Here is a 20,861-nt window from a genome sequence, read left to right on the forward strand (position 1 = left end):
ACAGCACTGAGACCTACACTACCAACACCCCACCCACGCCACAGAGACTCTTGAAGCTTCCTTAATGCTCCAATTACATAGATTGTGCCAGGTGTGTAGAGGAATAGCATCCACAAAACTTAAAAATCCTAAAACCAAGTTTCTAGATTTTGTGTACTAGGATGTTGCATTCAGGGGTGGCAGAGTGCCCACTGGCAAGTTGAGTAACCTATGTCATCAGCCTCAACTAGTTGAGTAACCTATGTCATCAGCCTCAACTACGAAAGAACCTGGGAGGATGGAACTTGTGAGAATTGAGGGTGGGCAGTACCTACACAGAACTCAAGAGCTGTCCCTGACTAGGTTCCCATAACTAACTATTATTAACATGCAGTGTGATGTATCAGGGTGCTTCTCACACCTAAGAGACACACATAAATTGAGCGGAATTCTTGGAAAGTAAAATGCATTTCCTCTCAGCTCTCCTGCACACCACTGCTGTCCTTCGGGTCTGTCAAATGTCACTAACTACACAAACTGCCTCAATTTTCTGACCCGTGCTGATGACAGCTCTGCAAGTATTGTGATGTCACCCAGCACTGCCTTTCTCTGGCTGCTCTGAGGGTGTGTGTGTGTGTGGAGTAGAGCCTACCACATTATCAAAATATGTAACTGAAGGATCACAGTATGATTGCCCGTGGTTCCCTTTCTACCCTTAAGAAGCAATGAATAACTCTTCTAAATTATGCCGTAAGACTTCTTTTCCAAGAGGCAATATATTCTGCAACCTCATTGACAAGATAGTCAAGAGGCCCTCTTTGCAGTTTCTGGGTCAGTGGGGGTACCACTGCTATGAACCCAGGATTTACAGAACACTGGCAAAAATTCTGAGGTATGTTGACTTGGATGGCTTTGACATACTCCTCACTGACTATATTGCATTTGTGGAAAAGTCAGGACACCGTTTTGAACTCAATTTCAATCTCGAATTTACTGAAATTTGCGTGAATACCATTCTGTACTGGGTTTTCGCCAGAAAAGGCAATCCTGACTTTGTGGAACTGCTTCTCAAGAAGACGAAGGACTATGTCCAAGATAGAAGCTGCAGCCTGGCACTGATATGGAGGTAATCCTCTTATGCTTTGTTGTGAGAGAGAAGTGTGTCTCGGGAGAGTACAGTACTGTACCAGCTTTCATGGTGGGGATGTGTCACTGGCTTCATTATGGATTCTGAATTTTACCTGTATTATGTACTATCAAGTCATAGTGGTTCTGCTCAAGTAAGGAGATGTTAGCAAGTGTATTAAAAATCCCTTAAAAAGAAACAGACCTTGCCTTATGACTTATGGTCGCTTCTTTTGGTGCTACTGAGATTGCGCACTTGGAGTGCGTGCATATAGTTCACTCCCTCAAATAGAACTCAGAATATACTCACCACCTCGTGGTCAACAGTCAACACAAGAGCTCCCTTTCTCTGCCAGATGATAGTAAATTTGATTTCAAATCTACAACTGAGCTCAATGGAAACCATGTTCCTTACAGGCTAAGTTTTTACAGCCTGAACCTGTCAATCTATCTGACAATTTAAGGAGAGCGAAAGCCCCAGGTGACTTTCTGTTGCTCAAGAGTTTGATCAACAGTCAATTAATTCCCTGGCTTCGGGTATTAGCCTGATTAGAACAGTTGTGCATTGGCTTCTTCATTCAATAAAACATTCTGTATGCACAGTGACAGGAGGTGGGCAGTGAAACACAAGACCCAGGTCAGAGACTAGGCAGTGTGGGTCCTGCCTGAGTAGCCATGATCCCTGGCTGCATCACTCTGCCCCCGAGAGCCCACTAGAGTCCCTGAATGGTCCCCCCAGCACACAAACGGGTAGCCGGGTGGGGGATGGAAACAGTAAACAAAACTTCCCATAAGACTTGTTGTCATTTTATGTGTTTTATGTAGTAGTTACAGCTTCTAATAACAAGGGGTAGCCTTGAAAAGTGTAATAAAATAGAGGAGTAAATTAAGTATTAAATATGGGCAGGAGGAAATTTTAATGGAAAATGAAAGAGAAACAGTGAATCATAATTGACAGAAGATCATTCACACTTTCTGGGATGGAACTCAAGGCCTGCCATGCCCAGGCCCACTCCCATGTCCATGCCCTCACTGAGCAAGATGCTACATCTGAACTGCCTTGCTCATTCTTCACTATGTATGGGACAGTTTTTAATTGATAAATTCGGATGTGAATGCAGTGACAGGATTAAAGTCATTGCAGGCAATCCCACTTGGCACAAAACCTTACTTAGATTTGTTTTTAGAACCAGACTTTTAGATTTTGAAGAAGCCTGAGAATCTCTTGGTGCTTTTCTACGTGTGGCAACCTTGGGTAGAGCACTCCAGACCACCAGCTCACCACTTTCTGCTGCTAGCATCTCCATTATACATGTTGTGATATAAATTATTCTTAATAGCCAGTGGGCTATATACTTTCCCTCAAATATTTACCAGGTCCCATGGCTTGAAATATTATGTACATGTCAGTGACTTCCAAATAATTATCTCTAGCCCTGACCTCTCCTTCTTCTCTGTATACCTGAAACTGCCACATGGGACAAAACAGAACACCAACCAGACTCATCCATCTCCAAGCCAACCTGGTTCTCACTTCAGTGGCACCTGACCCTGTTGCTCAAGGCAGACATCTGGGGTTTATTCTTGATTCTTTTCTCCCTTTGCCATCACAGCAACGAGTCCTTTTGACTGCCTGTAAAAACACACCCTCCTTAGTTCCTCATGTCTACTCCAGATGGAGCCACTGTCACCTCCTACAGACAACAGTAGTAGACTCTATTAATGTAATTCTTGAAAGCAAGTACACAAAATAATAGTTTCATTATGACATGTTCAAGCACTACACGGTGTCACTGTGCCTTTCTCATACTCACCCCTCTGCAGCAGCTACCTCCTGTGCTGCCTCCTACCATGTTTCCTAGTGTGTTCTCTCTTGTGTTCATGCCACATTGCCATGTGTATATACATACAGAATTAAATCTAAATTCCTTATGAGAGAAAACACATAATATTTTGTCTTCCTCCCATTACTGTTCAAATGTATATATTTGAGTGTAGATTCCACATAAGGGAGAAAGCATGGCATTTGACTTTCAGGGTATGGCTTATTTGACTTAACATGGTAATCTCTAGTTACATATATTTACAGCCATTTATACCACCGAGCTCCAGAAATCCCCTTTATCATAACGATGGGCCCAATTGCCCCAACAGTCCTGATGCAAATCTGTCAAGAATAACAAGGCACCTACTAAATCAGTTTTAGACAAAAAAAAGTTTGAGCTGCCCAGGGGGCATTCGGGTAGAGATTCGTAGCAAGTGGCTAGATACATAATGGCATCTTTGATGTCTTTATTTATTTCTACATCTAATTTGTTATGATATCTGCTGGTTCTGTCTGCCTGCAAGCAGTGGTAAAACATGGCTGTCTGCACTGCTGTCACTCTGTCCTAAGCTAAGCAGCGTCTTTCCTTCTGTTGTACAACCGACAGCCATGCTGCTCGTACAGCCCAGGCCTCTTGTGCATATCCATTCCGAGTGGAGCCAAAAGACTTCCTCACACACCTTATGACACGCTTCACACGTGGCTCCCCATCTCCCCATCTCAGTTTTACCCTTTGATCCACACTGACGTTTTTATTCTTCCTTCCCTGTTCCAGGCACTTCCATGCTGGCACAGCTAAGTAAATGTGCCTCCTAGTTTTTGTCCACATGTAACCTCTTGGCAACATCCTGCCCAATGGGTCATGCTTCCCCCAGTGCATTTGTATTACTTATTCCATTTGCTGTGTTGACCCTGTATCATTTGTAATTGATAGAACATTAAGAAAAGCAACAAAAGTTTTGTTTTGTTCACCAATATAAGTACCTAAAACAGTGGCTTTCGCTTAGTGCACATTCAGTATCTGTTGAAATAAATGAAGAGTAATTAAAACTATGGTTATGGATGAAATTGCATAATAATGGTCAAATCAATATTGACCAACATGGCGTGCACACCTTGTTAGATGCTGAGGGCAGTGGGAAGACACTGGGTTGAGGAACAGATCACAAAGCTACCGGGGAACCTCAGGCTGGTCTGACCAGGAAAACAAAGCTTCAAGAAAGTGTACTGTGTGAGCACCAGAGATCACGTTATTATGAAAAAAGTCTGCAATTTGTCAGTCAAAGGAAGATGTAGACAAATTAGAAATATGTCTATCTACAAAGCAGAGTCACCCACTATGTGACTGTATAGAAATAGTATGCCTCATTACCTAACAAGTCTGACAAGCTTTCAGACAGAAGGCTCAGTTCATTAACCTCACATTTAAAAACCAATCCTTGTTTTACTTGCTTCACTCCATCCACATAAGCACTGTTATAATTAACTGTCAGAATAGATTAGGCAAATTTTGGTTTACAGTTCCATACTCTTTAAACCCAAGGATTAATCACACATCATGTGGATACAGATTAGAGGTTTAAATCACATTTTAAACCTATTTGAGTTTTAGTCATGTTTTCAACATTTTCCAATCAATATTCATTCAATATCTCCTAGAGGTAATGTAAAGTTTAATATATCTGAATCTCCTAAATCTTAACAATGCCCACTTGCTTCTTGCTCTGAGTTTCCTGGATTCCCATACTTAGAAGGCCAAGTTCAATATCTTCTTAAGAACTAGCAAGCTAAAAGAATTACATTGCCTTTAAAAGGTTTAAATGAGTATGTAGCTGAAGTTTTTCTGTCCCAGGTAACCAGCAGTTGGGACAAATATCTCTCACCTGCCAGTCCCACAGCTGCTCAGACCTAAGTAAACACACAGAGGCTTATATTAATTATAACTGCATAGCCATGGCTCAAGCTTCTCACTAACTTTTATATCTTAAATTAGCCCATAACTATTAATCTATGTATTGCCACATGTTCCATGACTTTACCTGCATCACATTACATGTTGCTCCTTGGGTGGCTGGCTGGTGTCTCTCCAGCCTTCTTTCTGTCTCTCCCTTTGAATTTCCTGCCTGCCTCTAAGCTGCCTTTCCATAGGCCAAACAGCCTTATTTATCAACTAATCAGAGCAACACATACATACAGAAAGACATTCCCCCATCACTTCCCCCTTTCCGTCTAAACAAAAGTAAGGTTTTAACTTTAACCTATTAAAATTACATATAACAAAACAGTTATCAAGCAAGAATTACAGCTACAATATCTAGTCTATTTGTATTTTGTAAAATTAAAGAAAATATTCTATCTATCCTATATCTGTGAGTCTAAGGTTTCATATCTAACTTATCTTTTATCATAAACAAGGAAAATTATAACTATCTAGTCTTCAACTACATCAAAGATCCCAGAAGGATATACTATTACCTAAGTAAACAGGAAGAGCATTGTAAGCAACTTCCCAAAAATCTAGAATGACAGAGACAGTTGCCTGCCTGGACAGTTATCCAAAGTTCCTCTGTAATGTTGGGACATCCATCTTCAGCCAATAGGGCCTAGTCTCTCAGTCACTTTTTTCTCTGTGTCCTGTAGAATAGCTGGCAGTTTCTTCTACAAAGCAGGAATCTGAAGGACCATTTTGCCTTGCAAAGTTCAGTGGCCACCTTCCTATGGGTCCTGCATGTCTAGTCAATACAACATTTTGTCAAGCAGTCCAGGCAAGAACAGTTTCTTACCCAAATGCCTATTTTTGTCAAGAAGAAGATAAACTCCATATGGAGTGTCTTCAATGCCCATCTTTCTCTTTGAAGTAAATTGCACAAAATCTGATTGACCCCTAAAGAGCCAGTATTGTTTTAAGCACTCATAGGTACAGTAGTGAGCCAAAACGACGACAATTTCTTCCCCTGGACCATCGAGGTCTCACCAGGCAGAGGCAGCTGCTGCCAGCCTGCGCAACCGGAGTCCCATCCCAGGATCCCACATGGTGCAGAGAGCTGACTCCTGTAAGCTGTCATCTTATTTACACACACCGGAAGGGAGAGAGGAGAGAGGAGAGAATACAAAACACTTCTCCATTGGAGCTTAAACTCAGAGCTCACCTTGCTCATTTTTTAAGAAAAAAATGAATACATAAAAACACTAACCAAGTTTTCAGAAGTTAGAAAATAATAAGAGCATAAGGGTTGAAGGTCAAAGGACCTCATGAGAAGGTTCAGGGTGACCAAGGAACTCTTCACTTATTGGACAGTCTCCTACGATGGGCTATCCGTGTCTCAGGATTGAAACTGGAGGGGAGAACACACACAAGACAAAGGTGAAAACCCTTGATACAACAGTGATCTTGGAATCAGACTAGTAAGGAGAGATAATCCAAGGGGAAAAAAAGCTGGAGTTCAATCTTTGGTATATATTGGAAGTACTCGTGGAAAAAGTTAAGATGTCCAGGAAATACTGATTTCAGGAGAGAAAGAGGATCAGCAGGTGTGCACACACAGTGTTACCAGCAGAATGAAGACAGGGTCACATCTTGATGTCTAAATGCTGCATGACACTATGGCATACGTCCATTTAACTGACAAAGCCCTGACATCTAGAGCTCCATGAAGCTTTAGAGTTAAATTAGTCCAGTGATTTTCCAACTATACTTTCTGCTTTTTTTGTCTAGGAATCTGGTAAGGGACAGAGGGCTTCACTTTTACCAGGGATGTTCCCATCCTTTAGTGTCTAGGAACAATACTCCAATGCCAGCATAGGTTTGTACCCAGAACACTCTATACTTTCCATTGGAAAACACCTGCCAATCCTCCAAGCCTTCATCTTAGGTATCTGACAGGAAATGACTACCCCAGGGAGAGTTAAATGCCACTCCTCAGGGTGTCAGTGGCTCGAGCAAACTTTTACTACAGTAGTGGCCATCCTGTATTATATTGTTCATTTCTGTGCCTACTCTTCAGCACACTTTGGACATGCAACTCTAAGCACTTAATGAAAGAAGGGGCAAACCAGTGCATATCCACATGAAGAAGCAAGCCTTCGAGACTGCTGACCCAAGCCCCATGGCTGCTTAGGTCTGAGAGGCAAAAGTGCAGAGGCTCAGGGCTGCTTCACGTAGCCCACTGGAGCATGCTGGCTCCCATCTCATCCAGTATATGCAATTTTAAACACCTTATTTTGTATGCACATGTGGGGGGGGTACATCTGTGCCACAGCACAAATATGGAGATCAGAGGACAACTTGTGAGAGAAAGTTCTCTCCTTCCACAAAATGGTTCCAGGGACCAAACTGGGGTCTCTAGGCTTGGTGCCTTTACCCTCTGGACCATTTCCCTAGTCTTTATTGTTCCTTTCTTGATGCTGTGATAAAAGCCATAAGAGTAAGCAAGGCGAATTCTAGAAGTGTTTGAGCTTACAGTTCCAGTGGGCTAAGAGCCAATCATGGGAGGGAAGCATGGGAGCAAGCTGCTGCCATGGCAGCTGGAGCAGAATCTGGGAGCTCACATCTTGAATCGCAAGCATGAAACAGAGAGAAGCTGGAAATGGGGTGAGGCTTCAAAGTCTTAAAGCCTGCCTCCATGACATACTTCCCCCAACAAATGGAGAGCAAATGTTCAAATACATGAGATTACGGAGGACTTTCTCAAACCACCTCATGCAATCCTAAAGTTCTGCTTTACAGTCTATAGACTGTATCAATATTTGATTAGACCTCTCAAGAGAACTTAAGAGGCAAGTTTTATTAATAAAATTCTCTTTGCTTAATCTCAAAATTCACGTTATTTGACAAAATTAAGTAGCTGTTAATATCAACTATCCTATGATCAGAGACACTATCATGTTTTCTCACCTTTATAGTAACTAATTCAGTAAGGAACATAAAAGTGAACTAAATGAAACAATTTCAAAAGCTATGTAACATTTCATTTATGTCTTAGAGAATTGAAATATTGACATCTAGCTACCAGGTGACACTCCAAGATACAGACTTCAGTTTATTGTATATGTATGGATATTTTCCCTGCATGTATTGCTTTATACCACATGCATGCCTGGTGCTCCTGGAGTCAAGAAGAGGCCATCAGATCCTCTGGAACAGCTGTGAGCTACCATATGGGTGCTTGGAAACAAGTCCAGGCCTCCTAAGGAATAGCATTTGGTCTTGACTGTTGAGCCATTACTCTAGCTGCACCCCATTTTAAAAACTCAATCTTGCAATGCAACCCTGGCTAGCTAGAAATTCTAAAGCTTAAAAAATGTGTGTGTAGACCAGAGGGCAAACTTGAACGTCCTCTTCTCTGAGATAGGATCTTTCACTGAACCTGGAGCATGCCAAGCAGGCTAGCTAGCTGGCCAGGGGCTGAGCCCCAAAATACTCCTGTCTTCCCTCCCGCACTAAGATACAAACACATGCCACCAGAACATCGGTTCTAGGATTAAATTCGGTCCTCCTGCTCATACAGAAAGCACTCCTCTGGATGAACTACCTCTCTAGTCCTCCTGCTCACACAGCACGCACTCCTCTGGATGAACTACCTCTCCAGTCCTCCTGCTCACACAGTAATCACTCCTCTGGATGAACTACCTCTCTAGTCCTCCTGCTCACACAGCACTCCTCTGGATGAACTACCTCTCCAGTCCTCCTGCTCACACAGCACGCACTCCTCTGGATGAACTACCTCTCCAGTCCTCCTGCTCACACAGCACGCACTCCTCTGGATGAACTACCTCTCTAGTCCTCCTGCTCACACAGCAAGAACTCTGGATGAACTACCTCTCCAGTCCTCCTGCTCACACAGCACTCCTCTGGATGAACTACCTCTCCAGTCCTCCTGCTCACACAGCAAGAACTCTGGATGAACTACCTCTCCAGTCCTAAACTTGACTCTTGAAGGAGGAAAATAACATTCTCTCCTGAGGGCCCTCAAATAGGTGTCACCATAACTTACATTTCTTATTTTATTAAAATGGAATAACATCTAATCTTCACTCTCAATTCAACCTCATGTCTAATATGTGATCAAGAACAAAAATATATCAAAATGATCAATATTTCTATTAATAAAGTAAACTGGGCTTCCTGCCCTTTCAAAGGACCCAAAGCTCACAACCACCTGTCATTCCAGCTCCAGAGGATCTGACGCCCTCTCTTGGCCTCCTCAGCTCCCACACACAACATAAACTCACATAGACAGACACACATAATTTTAAAAACATTAAATCTTTTAAAAAAATAAGATATATAAAACTGTTTTTCTTTCCCTTCCATTTTATGTTTCCAGAACTTGGTGAGGTTTATACCCTCCACCAGTGTGGGAGTCACAGCAGTGAGAGCTGCTGTGAGTGAAAGTGAGCACCTGGCATGCAAGGGGGCCTCAGCATTTGGTGGGAGTTTTCTGTAGTTTGGTCTGTAGTTACAATGTTAGTTACATAATGCTCACAGGTGAGCAGTTGATACTATAGATCCCTTTCCATTACTGTTAAGACAGTGTGCTTATGAAAGAGATACCATGATAGAGGGAGATATCATGGGAATAGAGAGAAACCTGGTACTAGGGAAGTTGCCAGGAATCCCCAAGATTGACCCCAGTTTGGACTACTAGAAATAGTGGGATTGGGTGCCTGAACTGAACTGGGTGCTTACCCCAGTGATCAGACCAGTGAATACCCTAACTGTCATCACAGAGTTTTTCTACGGTGACTGATGGAAGCAGATGCAGAGATCCACAGCCAAACACCAGGCAGAGCTCCAGAGAGCTCCAGGAGTCCAGTCAGAGAGAGAGAAGAGGGATTCTATGAGCAAGTGCATCGGGATCATAATGGGGAAACCTGCAGAGCCAACAAAACCAAACTAGTGGGAACTCATGAAAGTTGGATCAATGGCTGTGGAGCCTGCATGGGACTGGACTAGGCCCTTTGCATGGCGAGACAATTATGTAGCTGGATCTGCTTGGGGGTGGGGGGGCTGGCAGTAGGATCAGAATCTATCCCTGGTGCATGAGGGGGCTTTTTGGAGCCCAGTACCTATGATGGGACACCTTGGGCAGCCTTGAGACAGGGGGAAGAGCTTAGACTTGCTTCTACTGGATGTGCCTCCCCATGGGAGGCCTTGCCTTCTTGTGGGGGGGAGTGGAGGGTGGGTTGGGAGGGGGAGGCTGGGGAAGCAGGAGGAGAGAAGAGGGAGATCTTTGATTGGTGTGTAAAATGAATGAAATTTTTTCTCAATTAAAAAAAAGACAGAGTGCTTATGATATTGCTTAATCTGCCTTTGGCTTTCAGAACCTTCACACCCGTGTACTGCCCTAGCCCATTGAGTGGAATCACACCTCTGCTCTATGTGGCTCAGACAAGACAGTCAAATATCTTAAAAATTCTCCTGCAGTATGGAATCCTAGAAAGAGAAAAAAACCCTATGAACATTGTTTTAACAATACTACTCTACCCTTCGAGAGTGAGAATAATGGTTGATCATGAGTTGATTGACATTCAAGAAGATGCCAAGACATGTTTAATGCTATGTTCCAGAGTGCTTTCTGCAATCTCAGTCCGGGAGATAGAGGTGAGCAGAGCACAGCCCTTGGGGGAGGTGAGCAGAGCATAGCTCTTGGTGGACCCACATTATTGCTCTTGGGGGAGGTGAGCAGAGCATTAGCTCTTGGAGGGTGCAATCCAATATGTGAGTGTTAGGATATATTTATGATGGCAAAAGTGAAGTGTTCTTAATGTATGCATTATTTCCAATGATGAATTAATCACTGCTCATATGCTGAGTAATTAAAAATGAGGCGAAATCAAAATTAGCTAAAATTAATCCTTCAAATGTTGATTTTGTTACCATGAACTCCAAAAGTTAAATTTATAGTTTATTTTAGTGTTAAATAGATGTAAATTGTTATTTCAGTAACAAACTGTGTATTAAGATTTCTATCTTATAAGAACAAAATAAGTTAAGATTTTAACAGCTCTTCTTTCCAGTAGAATATTTCAAAATGACAGCTCCATTTCACCCCACAAATACAATCACATACCAAGAAATAGATTTTTTCCATTCAGGATCCCAAAGCAATTTTAAGCATTACAGAAATATAAAGACATAAAATATTTATTCAACTGAAAATATCTCTCGGAAATATGGAGACTTTCTCCTTAATAAGGTTTTTGGGACTAGACCAAGTTAGAGAAAAAAAATCACCCATATATCAAGCATAAATTGGGAATGTTCATTCTTCAAAATGAACTGCAAATTGCAGTATCAAACTACATCATGCTCATTAATAGCAAGAAGTTAATTAATCTGTATAAGGGGAAGTTAGTCCTACAAATTTAGCCAGCCAGCTTAATAAGGAATCAACAGTTCCTCTAGTTTTTAGAAGTGTAACTTCAGAAATAGATTCATAAGGCATATATTTTGCTGATTTTTGAATGCCTTGATAAGAAATACTAATGTATGGGCCAGTTGTAAGGCAAACAAATGGGTTGGATTATAATTGGCAACCCATTTTTAAAAGAGAACATCCTTAAGTTGTTTTTAATGTCTTCATTTTTTTTTTTACATCTTTGTTTTGTAGTAACTGCCCTGCATGGTTATTACAGAACACATGAATTTAGACCAGCCTAAAATTCCCCAAGTAAAACTGTAACAAAAAGTATCAGGATAAAATTGATCAAAGTCACCTGGGAGACACAGAATTTATATCCAGGCTCCAAACAATTATAGTTCATATATTACAGCGGAGTAGTGTTCTGCAAGGTGTGGGACCAGGTCCACACTGTCTGAGGAGCTGGTTAGTTCTGGGCCTCCATCCCTTCTCTTCATATGGCACACATATTTAAGTATGTTTGGATGTTTCTAGAACCTTGTAAACATAAACACTGTCCACTTTGCATACCTAATAATTATCCCAAGCATCTACTAGAGTTGATACTAATATACATTAGTATCAACTAATATATTACTAGTATGTATGTAGTATACATACATTACTAGTATGTATATTAGTACTAATATACATTAGATATTCTTTAAATAGTTGATAACTGAATAAATAATGAATATATGTACATATCTCATATAGCTGGATAGGTGTCAAGAGGCCTGAACAATGAAGGTTTTTGCTGCTGTTTTTTAACTGTTATATGTGCCATGGGGGAAAGATGGAGGTCAGAGGGCAGTTTTGTGGAGCTGGTTCTCTTCTTCCTGTGCTGTGTGAGTCCCTAAGGAAATCTCTCTTAATGCAGTAATATCCTTCTTTGGCATTTAATCTCCAGAACAGACTTTTTAAAAAGATGGCTTTCTTAAACTCTAGAAGACCTCCTTTGATGCAGGCAGGCCTCCACTGAGGTCTTGGTGATCTACATTGGTTGGGCACACCTGGGGAGCATGTAGGATTTACATCACCTGTTTCTGGAGTCCAACTTTCTGAATAGACCTGAGCACTGGTACCTTTAGCTTTTGGATGGTCTTTGCATGTGGCTGTATTGAAGACAGTACCTCAAAGGAGGTGACAATGCAGAAGTATGCTCCATCTGAAATGAAGAACTTCCCTGACCATACTTTAAATTTTGCTTATTGCCTTCCCACATACTGTTCTTTTATCACTGGGAGAACAAAATTGGAATAAAACACCTATAAGGTGAAAAGGTTTTGATAAAGGCTATGAGGGTTATATAAATTCAGGATCTCTTCTGAATTGAAGTAAAATTTTAAAAGTGCTAAATACCTGATATTGTTCCAAGGGTAAATAAAATCTTTCCTTTTTTCCAGACACAGCTGAGCTTGGGAAGACGTCCAATTATTCAAAATTGGTTGGACTACATCCCTCCAACAAGATACAATGACCCATGTGAACTCGTCCACCTTTGCAGACTAACCATCAGGACCCAACTGTTAGCCAACAATATGCTCCCAAATGGAATATTTTCACTTCTAATTCCTGCTCGTCTACAAAACTTCCTGAATTTAGAAAGCTAACATGCATCTTTATGCTGTTCTTTAGAATGATAGCATTGTACAATTTAGAAGTTAATAAACTATTAACTTCACGCAAGTTTGTTGCACTGGATAATCTGTTAGAAGATATGTTTTCAGACTAGAGAGATTCCCCAGTAGTTAAGAGCACTAGTTTCTCTTACAGAAGATCTGAAATCAGTTCCCAGCACCCACACGGTAGCCAGTAACCATCTATAACTCCAGTTCCAGGAGATCTGATGCCTACTTCTGACCTCTGTGGGCATCAGACATGCATGTGGTATACATATGTTCATTCAGGCAAAATGTATATACAAAATAAGATAAATCTTTAAAAAATATTTTAAAGAGGATATATTTTTATATGTCCTAAGTCCAACACTGTAGTTACAATGTAACTATTATCTTCCATGAAGTGAAATAAATTATATGCATTAGATAAAAGAGATCTATTTTGGTATGATATATAAAATTTTCATCTATAAAAATTTTAACATTATAAAAAATTAAATGTATTCAAAACATATTTTTAGCTTAAAAATACCTAGGGCACTAGACTTTTCTAGTGTGTGTCTAGCTTGTCACAAAAAGGCAGAATAAGAAACAATTTTTCAGGGGTCTCTGCTGTTCCTTCACTAGATGAGCTAATCAGGATGTCTGTATTGAGGGAGCCTTGGGTATTAAGATATGGTCTCATCTGAACAGTGTGGGTCTACTTACTGTGTGATCAAAGCAAAGGTTACATCTTCCTCCAGGGCCAAGATTGAGTAGGTTTGCTTAAGTTCATTACAAAAGGTAGAAAGTCCCCAAGGTCTTTGTTCCTCTGGGACACAAATGTACCTGACTTACTTTGTGTCTTATAAGTGGACTTAACAGACCTGGCTGTGCTGGTGGTAACAGGCTGGAAACTGAACATATGTTTGCACATTCAACAAAAAGTTTCCCTGGTTGATAGATCAGTCACTGAATCTGGTTAAACCACAAAACCTCGTGTCTTTTAAGCCAGTATGTTCTCTTCACTGGCCATTTTCTACTCCTCTCCTGCACACATTGCCCCTTCTCATTGTTCAACCTGGAGCTATCATCAACTCTTCTGAAATGATCTAAACTGTTGGTCTCCTCAACCCTACATTCCACAGCTACCTCAGATCAATTCATTCTACCACTCGTGATCTCAGTAAAATGATAATGGAATCATCCTACAACCTGCATCACCACTAATGCACCCGCCTGAACCTCCAACAATAAATACACCTTCCAACTCCACACTTAGCCTTTTCCTTTGCTACTCACATGCTCTCCATCCACCAGGGACACCAACCTGCCTACCATCTCACATTGCTTTGCTTTTATATGTCGATCCCTCTATTTCAAATGCCCTTTCTAAACCTGTCATGCCATCCTTTAAACTTCCTGTGACCAACAAAGGTTATACACTGTGCTATTACCTTAAATATGTTACAGTATAATTGGACTGTACCCTGAAGTATTTAGAGTAAGATATCCTACCTTTTATTCTGCTAACATGTTACCTGCCTCAAAATATTTACTGAATTAGATTTGTGTTGTAGCTTTCTAAAAGTAAGACCTATTCTAAACATTTTTGCTTGAAGGAAAAAATTTAGAAATGTGCTTTTAGAGGAAGTATGCTCAAGTATGCTTCTACCCATAACACAAACGTTATCATTTCTAAATGTTAAACAGAAAACTACCAGTACTAAGAACTAGTAAGGAACAGTGGCACTTCATACACAGCTGATACAACTCAGGGATTGGCAAGTGTGTATGAAATCAATGATATACTTCAAATATAACAGAACTCTTCTGTGTAATCCACACATGAAAATGCCATCATCATAAAACCCCCTAAAGAAGGTTTATAACCTTAATCAATATTACTGAAAACTGTGGCTGAAGATGTGGCTCCAGTTAAGATCATTGGCTGTTCTTCAAAGACTAAGGTTTGATTCCCAACACCCACAAGATGGCTCAAAGACATCTGTAACTCCAGTCCCAGGAGATCCGATTCTTCTTCTGGCCTCCACAGGCAATGCACACATGTGGAACACAGACATAGATTCAGGCAAAACAGCCATGCACATAAAATAAAAGAATGGGCCCTTCTGGACCAGAGGTGAGTGCCTGGGTCCAGCCCGGACCCCATCCCTGGCCACCAGCCACCCCGGGAGGACCTGCCCAGCTTGGCGCCGGGTTCTGGCCACCGGGCAGCTCCCCTTCTAGCCCCACCGGGAGGGATCCCCATTTCCAAGCCCCCGGCAGCCCCTGCAGTCTCCGCGCCCTGCCCCCCGCCCTTCTGCCCAAGACCCCACCCACTTCCTGAGACATAGAGACCGGCCCCCAGCTCCCAGCCTGCCCCCGACGACTTCCCTTCTGGACCAGAGGTGAGTGCCTGGGTCCAGCCCGGACCCCATCCCTGGCCACCAATCACTCCTGAGAGGCCTGCCCAACTTGGCACCAGGTTCTGGCCACCGGGCAGCTCCCCTTCTAGCCCCACCGGGAGGGATCCCCATTTCCAAGCCCCCGGCAGCCCCTGCAGTCTCCGCGCCCTGCCCCCACGCCCATCTGCTCAAGACCCCACCCACTTCCTGAGACTTAGAGACCGGCCCCCAGCGCCCAGCCTGCCCCCGAAGACTTCCCTTCTGGACCAGAGGTGAGTACCCGGGTCCAACCCGGACCCCATCCCTGGCCACCAGCCACCCCGGGAGGACCTGCCCAGCTTGGCGCCGGGTTCTGGCCACCGGGCAGCTCCCCTTTTAGCCCCACCGGGAGGGATCCCCATTTCCAAGCCTCCGGCAGCCCCTGCAGTCTCCGCGCCCTGCCCCCACGCCCATCTGCCCAAGACCCCACCCACTTCCTGAGACTTAGAGACCGGCCCCCAGCTCCCAGCCTGTCCCCGACTGCCATTCTGGACCAGAGCTTGCCCCTGACTTCCCTTCTGGACCAAAGAGTTGGACAAGAGAACTCCCTTTTGGACAAGAGAGAGAGTCTTCCTGAGTCTGTCAGATCTTTGTGAAACAAGTCCACTGATAAGACCAAGAAGGAATCACAAGGAGATGGGCAGACGTCAAAGCAGAACACAGCAAAATGAAGAGCAATACAGCATCACCAGAACCTAGCTCGCCTCCAACATCTAGACCTGAACACCAAAAATTGGAAGAAGCAGAAGAAAGTAGCCTTATGAGTAACTTCATGAAGAAGGTAGAGGCTTGTGTAGAGGAAAAGACAAGAAAATTGGAAGAACGCTGTAAACAACTAGAGGAAAGGGCAAACAAATTAGAAGAAAACAATAAAGCCCTCCAAGAAAACAATAAAGTCCTGGAAGAAAACATTAAAATCCTGGAAGAAAACAATAAAGCACTGAAAGAAAATCATGAAAAAGCAATGAAACAAACAAAGGAAACAGTCCAAGATCTGAAAAGGGAAATTGAAAAAATGAAAAAGACACAAACAGAGGGAATGCTGGAAATAGAAAACCTGAGTAAAAGATCAGGAACTTCGGATGCAAGTATAACCAACAGAATGCAAGAGATGGAAGAGAGGATTTCTGGCATTGAAGATACAGTAGAAGAAATAGTTCCATCAGTCGAAGGAAACACTAAAGCCAACAAAGTCATGAACCAAAATGTCCAAGAAATCTGGGACACCATAAAAAGACCAAACTTACGAATTATAGGGATAGAAGAAGGTGAAGAATACCAACTCAAAGGCACAGAAAATATATTCAACAAAATTATAGAAGAAAACTTTCCCAACTTAAAGAAGGAAATGCCTATGAAGATACAAGAAGCCTATAGAACACCAAACAGACTAGACCCCCAAAAAAAGTCCGCTCGACACATAATAATTAAACAACTAAATGTACAGAATAAAGAAAGAATATTAAGAGCAGCCAAGGAAAAAGGCCAAGTGACCTATAAAGGTAAACCCATCAGAATAACACCCGATTTCTCAATGGAGACTTTGAAAGCCAGAAGGACCTGGACAGATGTAATGCAGACACTAAGAGACCATGGATGTCAGCCCAGACTAATATACCCAGCAAAACTTTCAATCATCATAGACGGAAGGAACAAGACATTCGAAGACAAAGCCAGATTTAAACAATACCTATCCACAAACCCAGCCCTACAGAAAGCACTAGAAGGAAAATTCCAACCGAGGGAAGTCAGATACACACTTGAAAACACAGGCAATAGATAAAGACACAACAGTAAACCCCAAAGAAGAGAAGTACACACACACTACCACCAAAAATAACAGAGATGAAGAATCACTGGTCATTAATATCCCTTAATATCAACGGACTTAATTCACCTATAAAAAGACATAGACTTACAGAATGGATACGAAAGCAGGACCCATCCTTCTGCTGCATACAAGAAACACATCTCAAATTCAAAGATAGACACTACCTAAGAATAAAAGGCTGGGAAAAGACTTTTCAATCAAATGGTCTTAAGAAACAAGCAGGGGTAGCCATCCTGATATCCAACAAAATAGACTTCAAACTAAAATCAATCAAAAGAGATCAAGAAGGACATTACATCCTCGTCACAGGAAAGATCGACCAAGATGAAGTTTCAATTCTGAACATATATGCCCCAAACATAAGGGCACCCACATATGTAAAAGAAACATTACTAAAGCTTAAACCACATATAAAACCCCACACATTAATAGTGGGAGATCTCAACACCCCACTTTCACCACTGGACAGATCTCCCAAATCGAAACTTAACAGAGAAATAAAGGACTTAACCGATGTCATGACCCAATTGGACCTAATAGATATCTACAGAACATTCCATCCTAACAAGAAAGAATATACTTTCTTCTCAGCACCCCATGGAACTTTCTCTAAAATCGACCACATACTTGGCTACAAAGCAAATCTCAACAGATACAAAACAATCAGAATAACCTCCTGTGTTCTATCAGATCACCATGGTTTAAAGCTAGATTTCAACAACAACAAAAACTACAGAAAACCTACAATCTCATGGAAACTGAATAATGCTCAACTGAATCACCAATGGGTTAAGGAAGAAATAAAGAAAGAAATTAAAGACTTCCTAGAGATCAATGAAAATGAAGACACCACATACCCAAACTTATGGGACACTATGAAAGCAGTGCTAAGAGGGAAATTCATAGCACTAAATGCCCACATAAAGAAGTTGGAGAAATCGCACACTAGTGAATTAACAGCACATCTGAAAGCTCTAGAACAAGAAGAAGCAAAGTCTCCCAGGAAGAATAGACGCCAGGAAATTATCAAAGTGAGAGGTGAAATTAATAAATTAGAAACTAAGAGAATAATACAAAAAATTAATGAAACAAAGAGTTGGTTCTTTGAGAAAATCAACAAGATAGACAAGCCCTTATCCAAACTAACCAAAAGACAGAGAGAGAGAATCCAAATCAACAAAATCAGAAATGAAAAGGGGGACATAACAACAGACATTGAGGAAATCCAGAGAATTATAAGGTCATATTTCAAAAACCTCTACTCCACAAAACTGGAAAACCTAAAAGAAATGGACATTTTTCTGGATAGATACCACATACCTAAGTTTAATCAAGACCAGATAAACTATTTAAATAGTCCAATAACCCCTAAGGAAATAGAAACAGTCATTAAAGGTCTCCCAACCAAAAAAAGCCCAGGACCAGATGGTTTCAGCGCAGAATTCTACCAGATCTTCAAAGAAGAGTTAATACCAATACTCTCTAAATTGTTCCACATAATAGAAACAGAAGGAACATTACCAAACTCCTTCTATGAGGCTACAATTACCCTGATTCCTAAACCAAACAAGGATGCAACAAAGAAAGAGAACTACAGACCGATCTCCCTCATGAACATTGATGCAAAAATACTCAATAAAATACTGGCAAACAGATTCCAAGAACACATCAGAACAATTATCCACCATGATCAAGTAGGCTTCATCCCAGGGAATCAAGGGTGGTTCAACATACGAAAGTCCATTAATGTAATACACCATATAAACAAACTCAAAGAAAAAAACCACATGATCATCTCACTAGATGCAGAAAAGGCATTTGACAAAATCCAACACCCCTTCATGATAAAAGTCTTGGAGCGATCAGGAATACAGGGAACATATCTAAACATAATAAAGGCAATATATAGCAAACCAACAGCCAACATCAAATTAAATGGAGAGAAACTCAAAGCAATTCCACTAAAATCAGGAACGAGACAAGGCTGTCCACTCTCCCCATACTTATTCAATATAGTACTTGAAGTTCTAGCCAGAGCAATAAGACAACATAAGGAGATTAAGGGGATTCAAATTGGAAAGGAAGAAGTCAAGCTTTCCCTATTTGCAGACGACATGATAGTATACTTGAGTGACCCCAAAGATTCCACCCAGGAATTGATAAAGCTTATAAACACCTTCAGCAACATAGCAGGATACAAAATCAACTCAAAAAAATCAGTAGCCCTCCTATATACAATGGACAAAGAAGCTGAGAAGGCAATTAGAGATACATCACCCTTTACAATAGCCAAAAATGACATAAAATACCTTGGGGTAACACTAACCAAGCAAGTGAAGGACCTATATGACAAGAACTTTAAGTCCCTGAAAAAAGAAATTGAAGAAGATCTCAGAAAATGGAAAGATCTTCCATGCTCATGGATAGGCAGGGTTAACATAGTAAAAATGGCAATCTTACCAAAAGCAATTTACAGATTCAATGCAATCCCCATCAAAATACCAACACAATTCTTCACAGATCTGGAAAGAACAATACTCAACTTCATATGGAAAAACAAAAAACCCAGGATAGCTAAAAGAAACCTGTACAATAAAACAACTTCTGGAGGCATCACAATCCCCGACTTCAAGCTCTACTATAGAGCTACAGTAATAAAAACAGCCTGGTATTGGCATAAAAACCGACATGTGGACCAATGGAATCGAATTGAAGACCCTGACATTAACCCACACACTTATGGACATATAATTTTTGACAAAGAAGCCAAAAGTGTACAATGGAAAAAAGAAAGCATCTTCAACAAATGGTGCTGGCATAACTGGATATCAGCGTGTAGAAGGCTGCAAATAGATCCATATCTGTCACCGTGCACAAAACTTAAGTCCAAGTGGATCAAAGACCTCAACATAAATCCAGCTACTCTGAACCTGCTAGAAGAAAAAGTAGGAAATAGTCTTGAACGCCTTGGCATAGGAGATCACTTCCTAAATATAACACCAGTAGCGCAGACACTGAGACAAACAATCAATCAATGGGACCTCTTGAAACTGAGAAGCTTTTGTAGAGCAAAGGATATGGTCAACAAGGCAAAGCGACAGCCTACAGAATGGGAAAAGATCTTCACCAACCCCACATCTGACAGAGGACTGATATCCAGAATATATAAGGAACTCAAGAAATTAGACATCAAAAGGACCAACAGTCCAATTGAGAAATGGGCTTTAGAACTAAACAGAGAATTCTCAACAGAGGAATCCCAAATGGCTGAAAGACATTTAAGGAATTGCTCAACTTCCCTAATCATCAGGGAAATGCAAATCAAGACAACTCTGAGATACCACCTTACGCCTGTCAGAGTGGCTAAGATCAAAAACACTGAAGACACTTTATGCTGGAGAGGATGTGGAACTAGGGGAACTCTCCTCCACTGCTGGTGGGAATGCAAGCTTGTACAACCACTTTGGAAATCAATATGGCGCTTTCTTAGAAAATTGGGGATCAATCTCCCCCAAGATCCAGCTATACCACTCCTGGGCATATACCCAAGAAATGCTCAATCATACCACAAGAGCGCTTGCTCAGCTATGTTCATATCAGCATTGTTTGTAATAGCCAAAACCTGGAAACAACCTAGATGCCCTTCAACTG

The 20,861-nt window shown here is 41.4% G+C and overlaps 1 protein-coding gene across 1 annotated transcript; it reads left to right on the forward strand.

Moving 5' to 3' along the window:
• Positions 1–577: 577 nt before the first annotated feature.
• Positions 578–13,020, forward strand: Asb17 (ankyrin repeat and SOCS box containing 17). Its single transcript, XM_006989512.3, has 3 exons — positions 578–1,105; positions 10,253–10,532; positions 12,738–13,020. The coding sequence occupies exons 1-3, from the start codon at positions 705–707 to the stop codon at positions 12,942–12,944; spliced, it is 888 nt and encodes a 295-aa protein (XP_006989574.1). The 5' UTR covers positions 578–704; the 3' UTR covers positions 12,945–13,020.
• The last annotated feature ends 7,841 nt before the right edge of the window (positions 13,021–20,861 follow it).

Source organism: Peromyscus maniculatus, chromosome 6 (genome assembly GCF_049852395.1).
Source record: "Peromyscus maniculatus bairdii isolate BWxNUB_F1_BW_parent chromosome 6, HU_Pman_BW_mat_3.1, whole genome shotgun sequence".
Classification (NCBI taxonomy): Eukaryota; Metazoa; Chordata; class Mammalia; order Rodentia; family Cricetidae; genus Peromyscus; species Peromyscus maniculatus.

Bases quoted from the DNA above. Each gene is read 5' to 3' on its own strand.
- Asb17 (XM_006989512.3), top strand. From the start codon at position 705: ATGAATAACTCTTCTAAATTATGCCGTAAGACTTCTTTTCCAAGAGGC. The intron at 1,106-10,252 runs GTAATCCTCTTA...TTTGGCTTTCAG, and splicing joins AGCCTGGCACTGATATGGAG to AACCTTCACACCCGTGTACT. The intron at 10,533-12,737 runs GTGAGCAGAGCA...CCTTTTTTCCAG, and splicing joins TCTCAGTCCGGGAGATAGAG to ACACAGCTGAGCTTGGGAAG.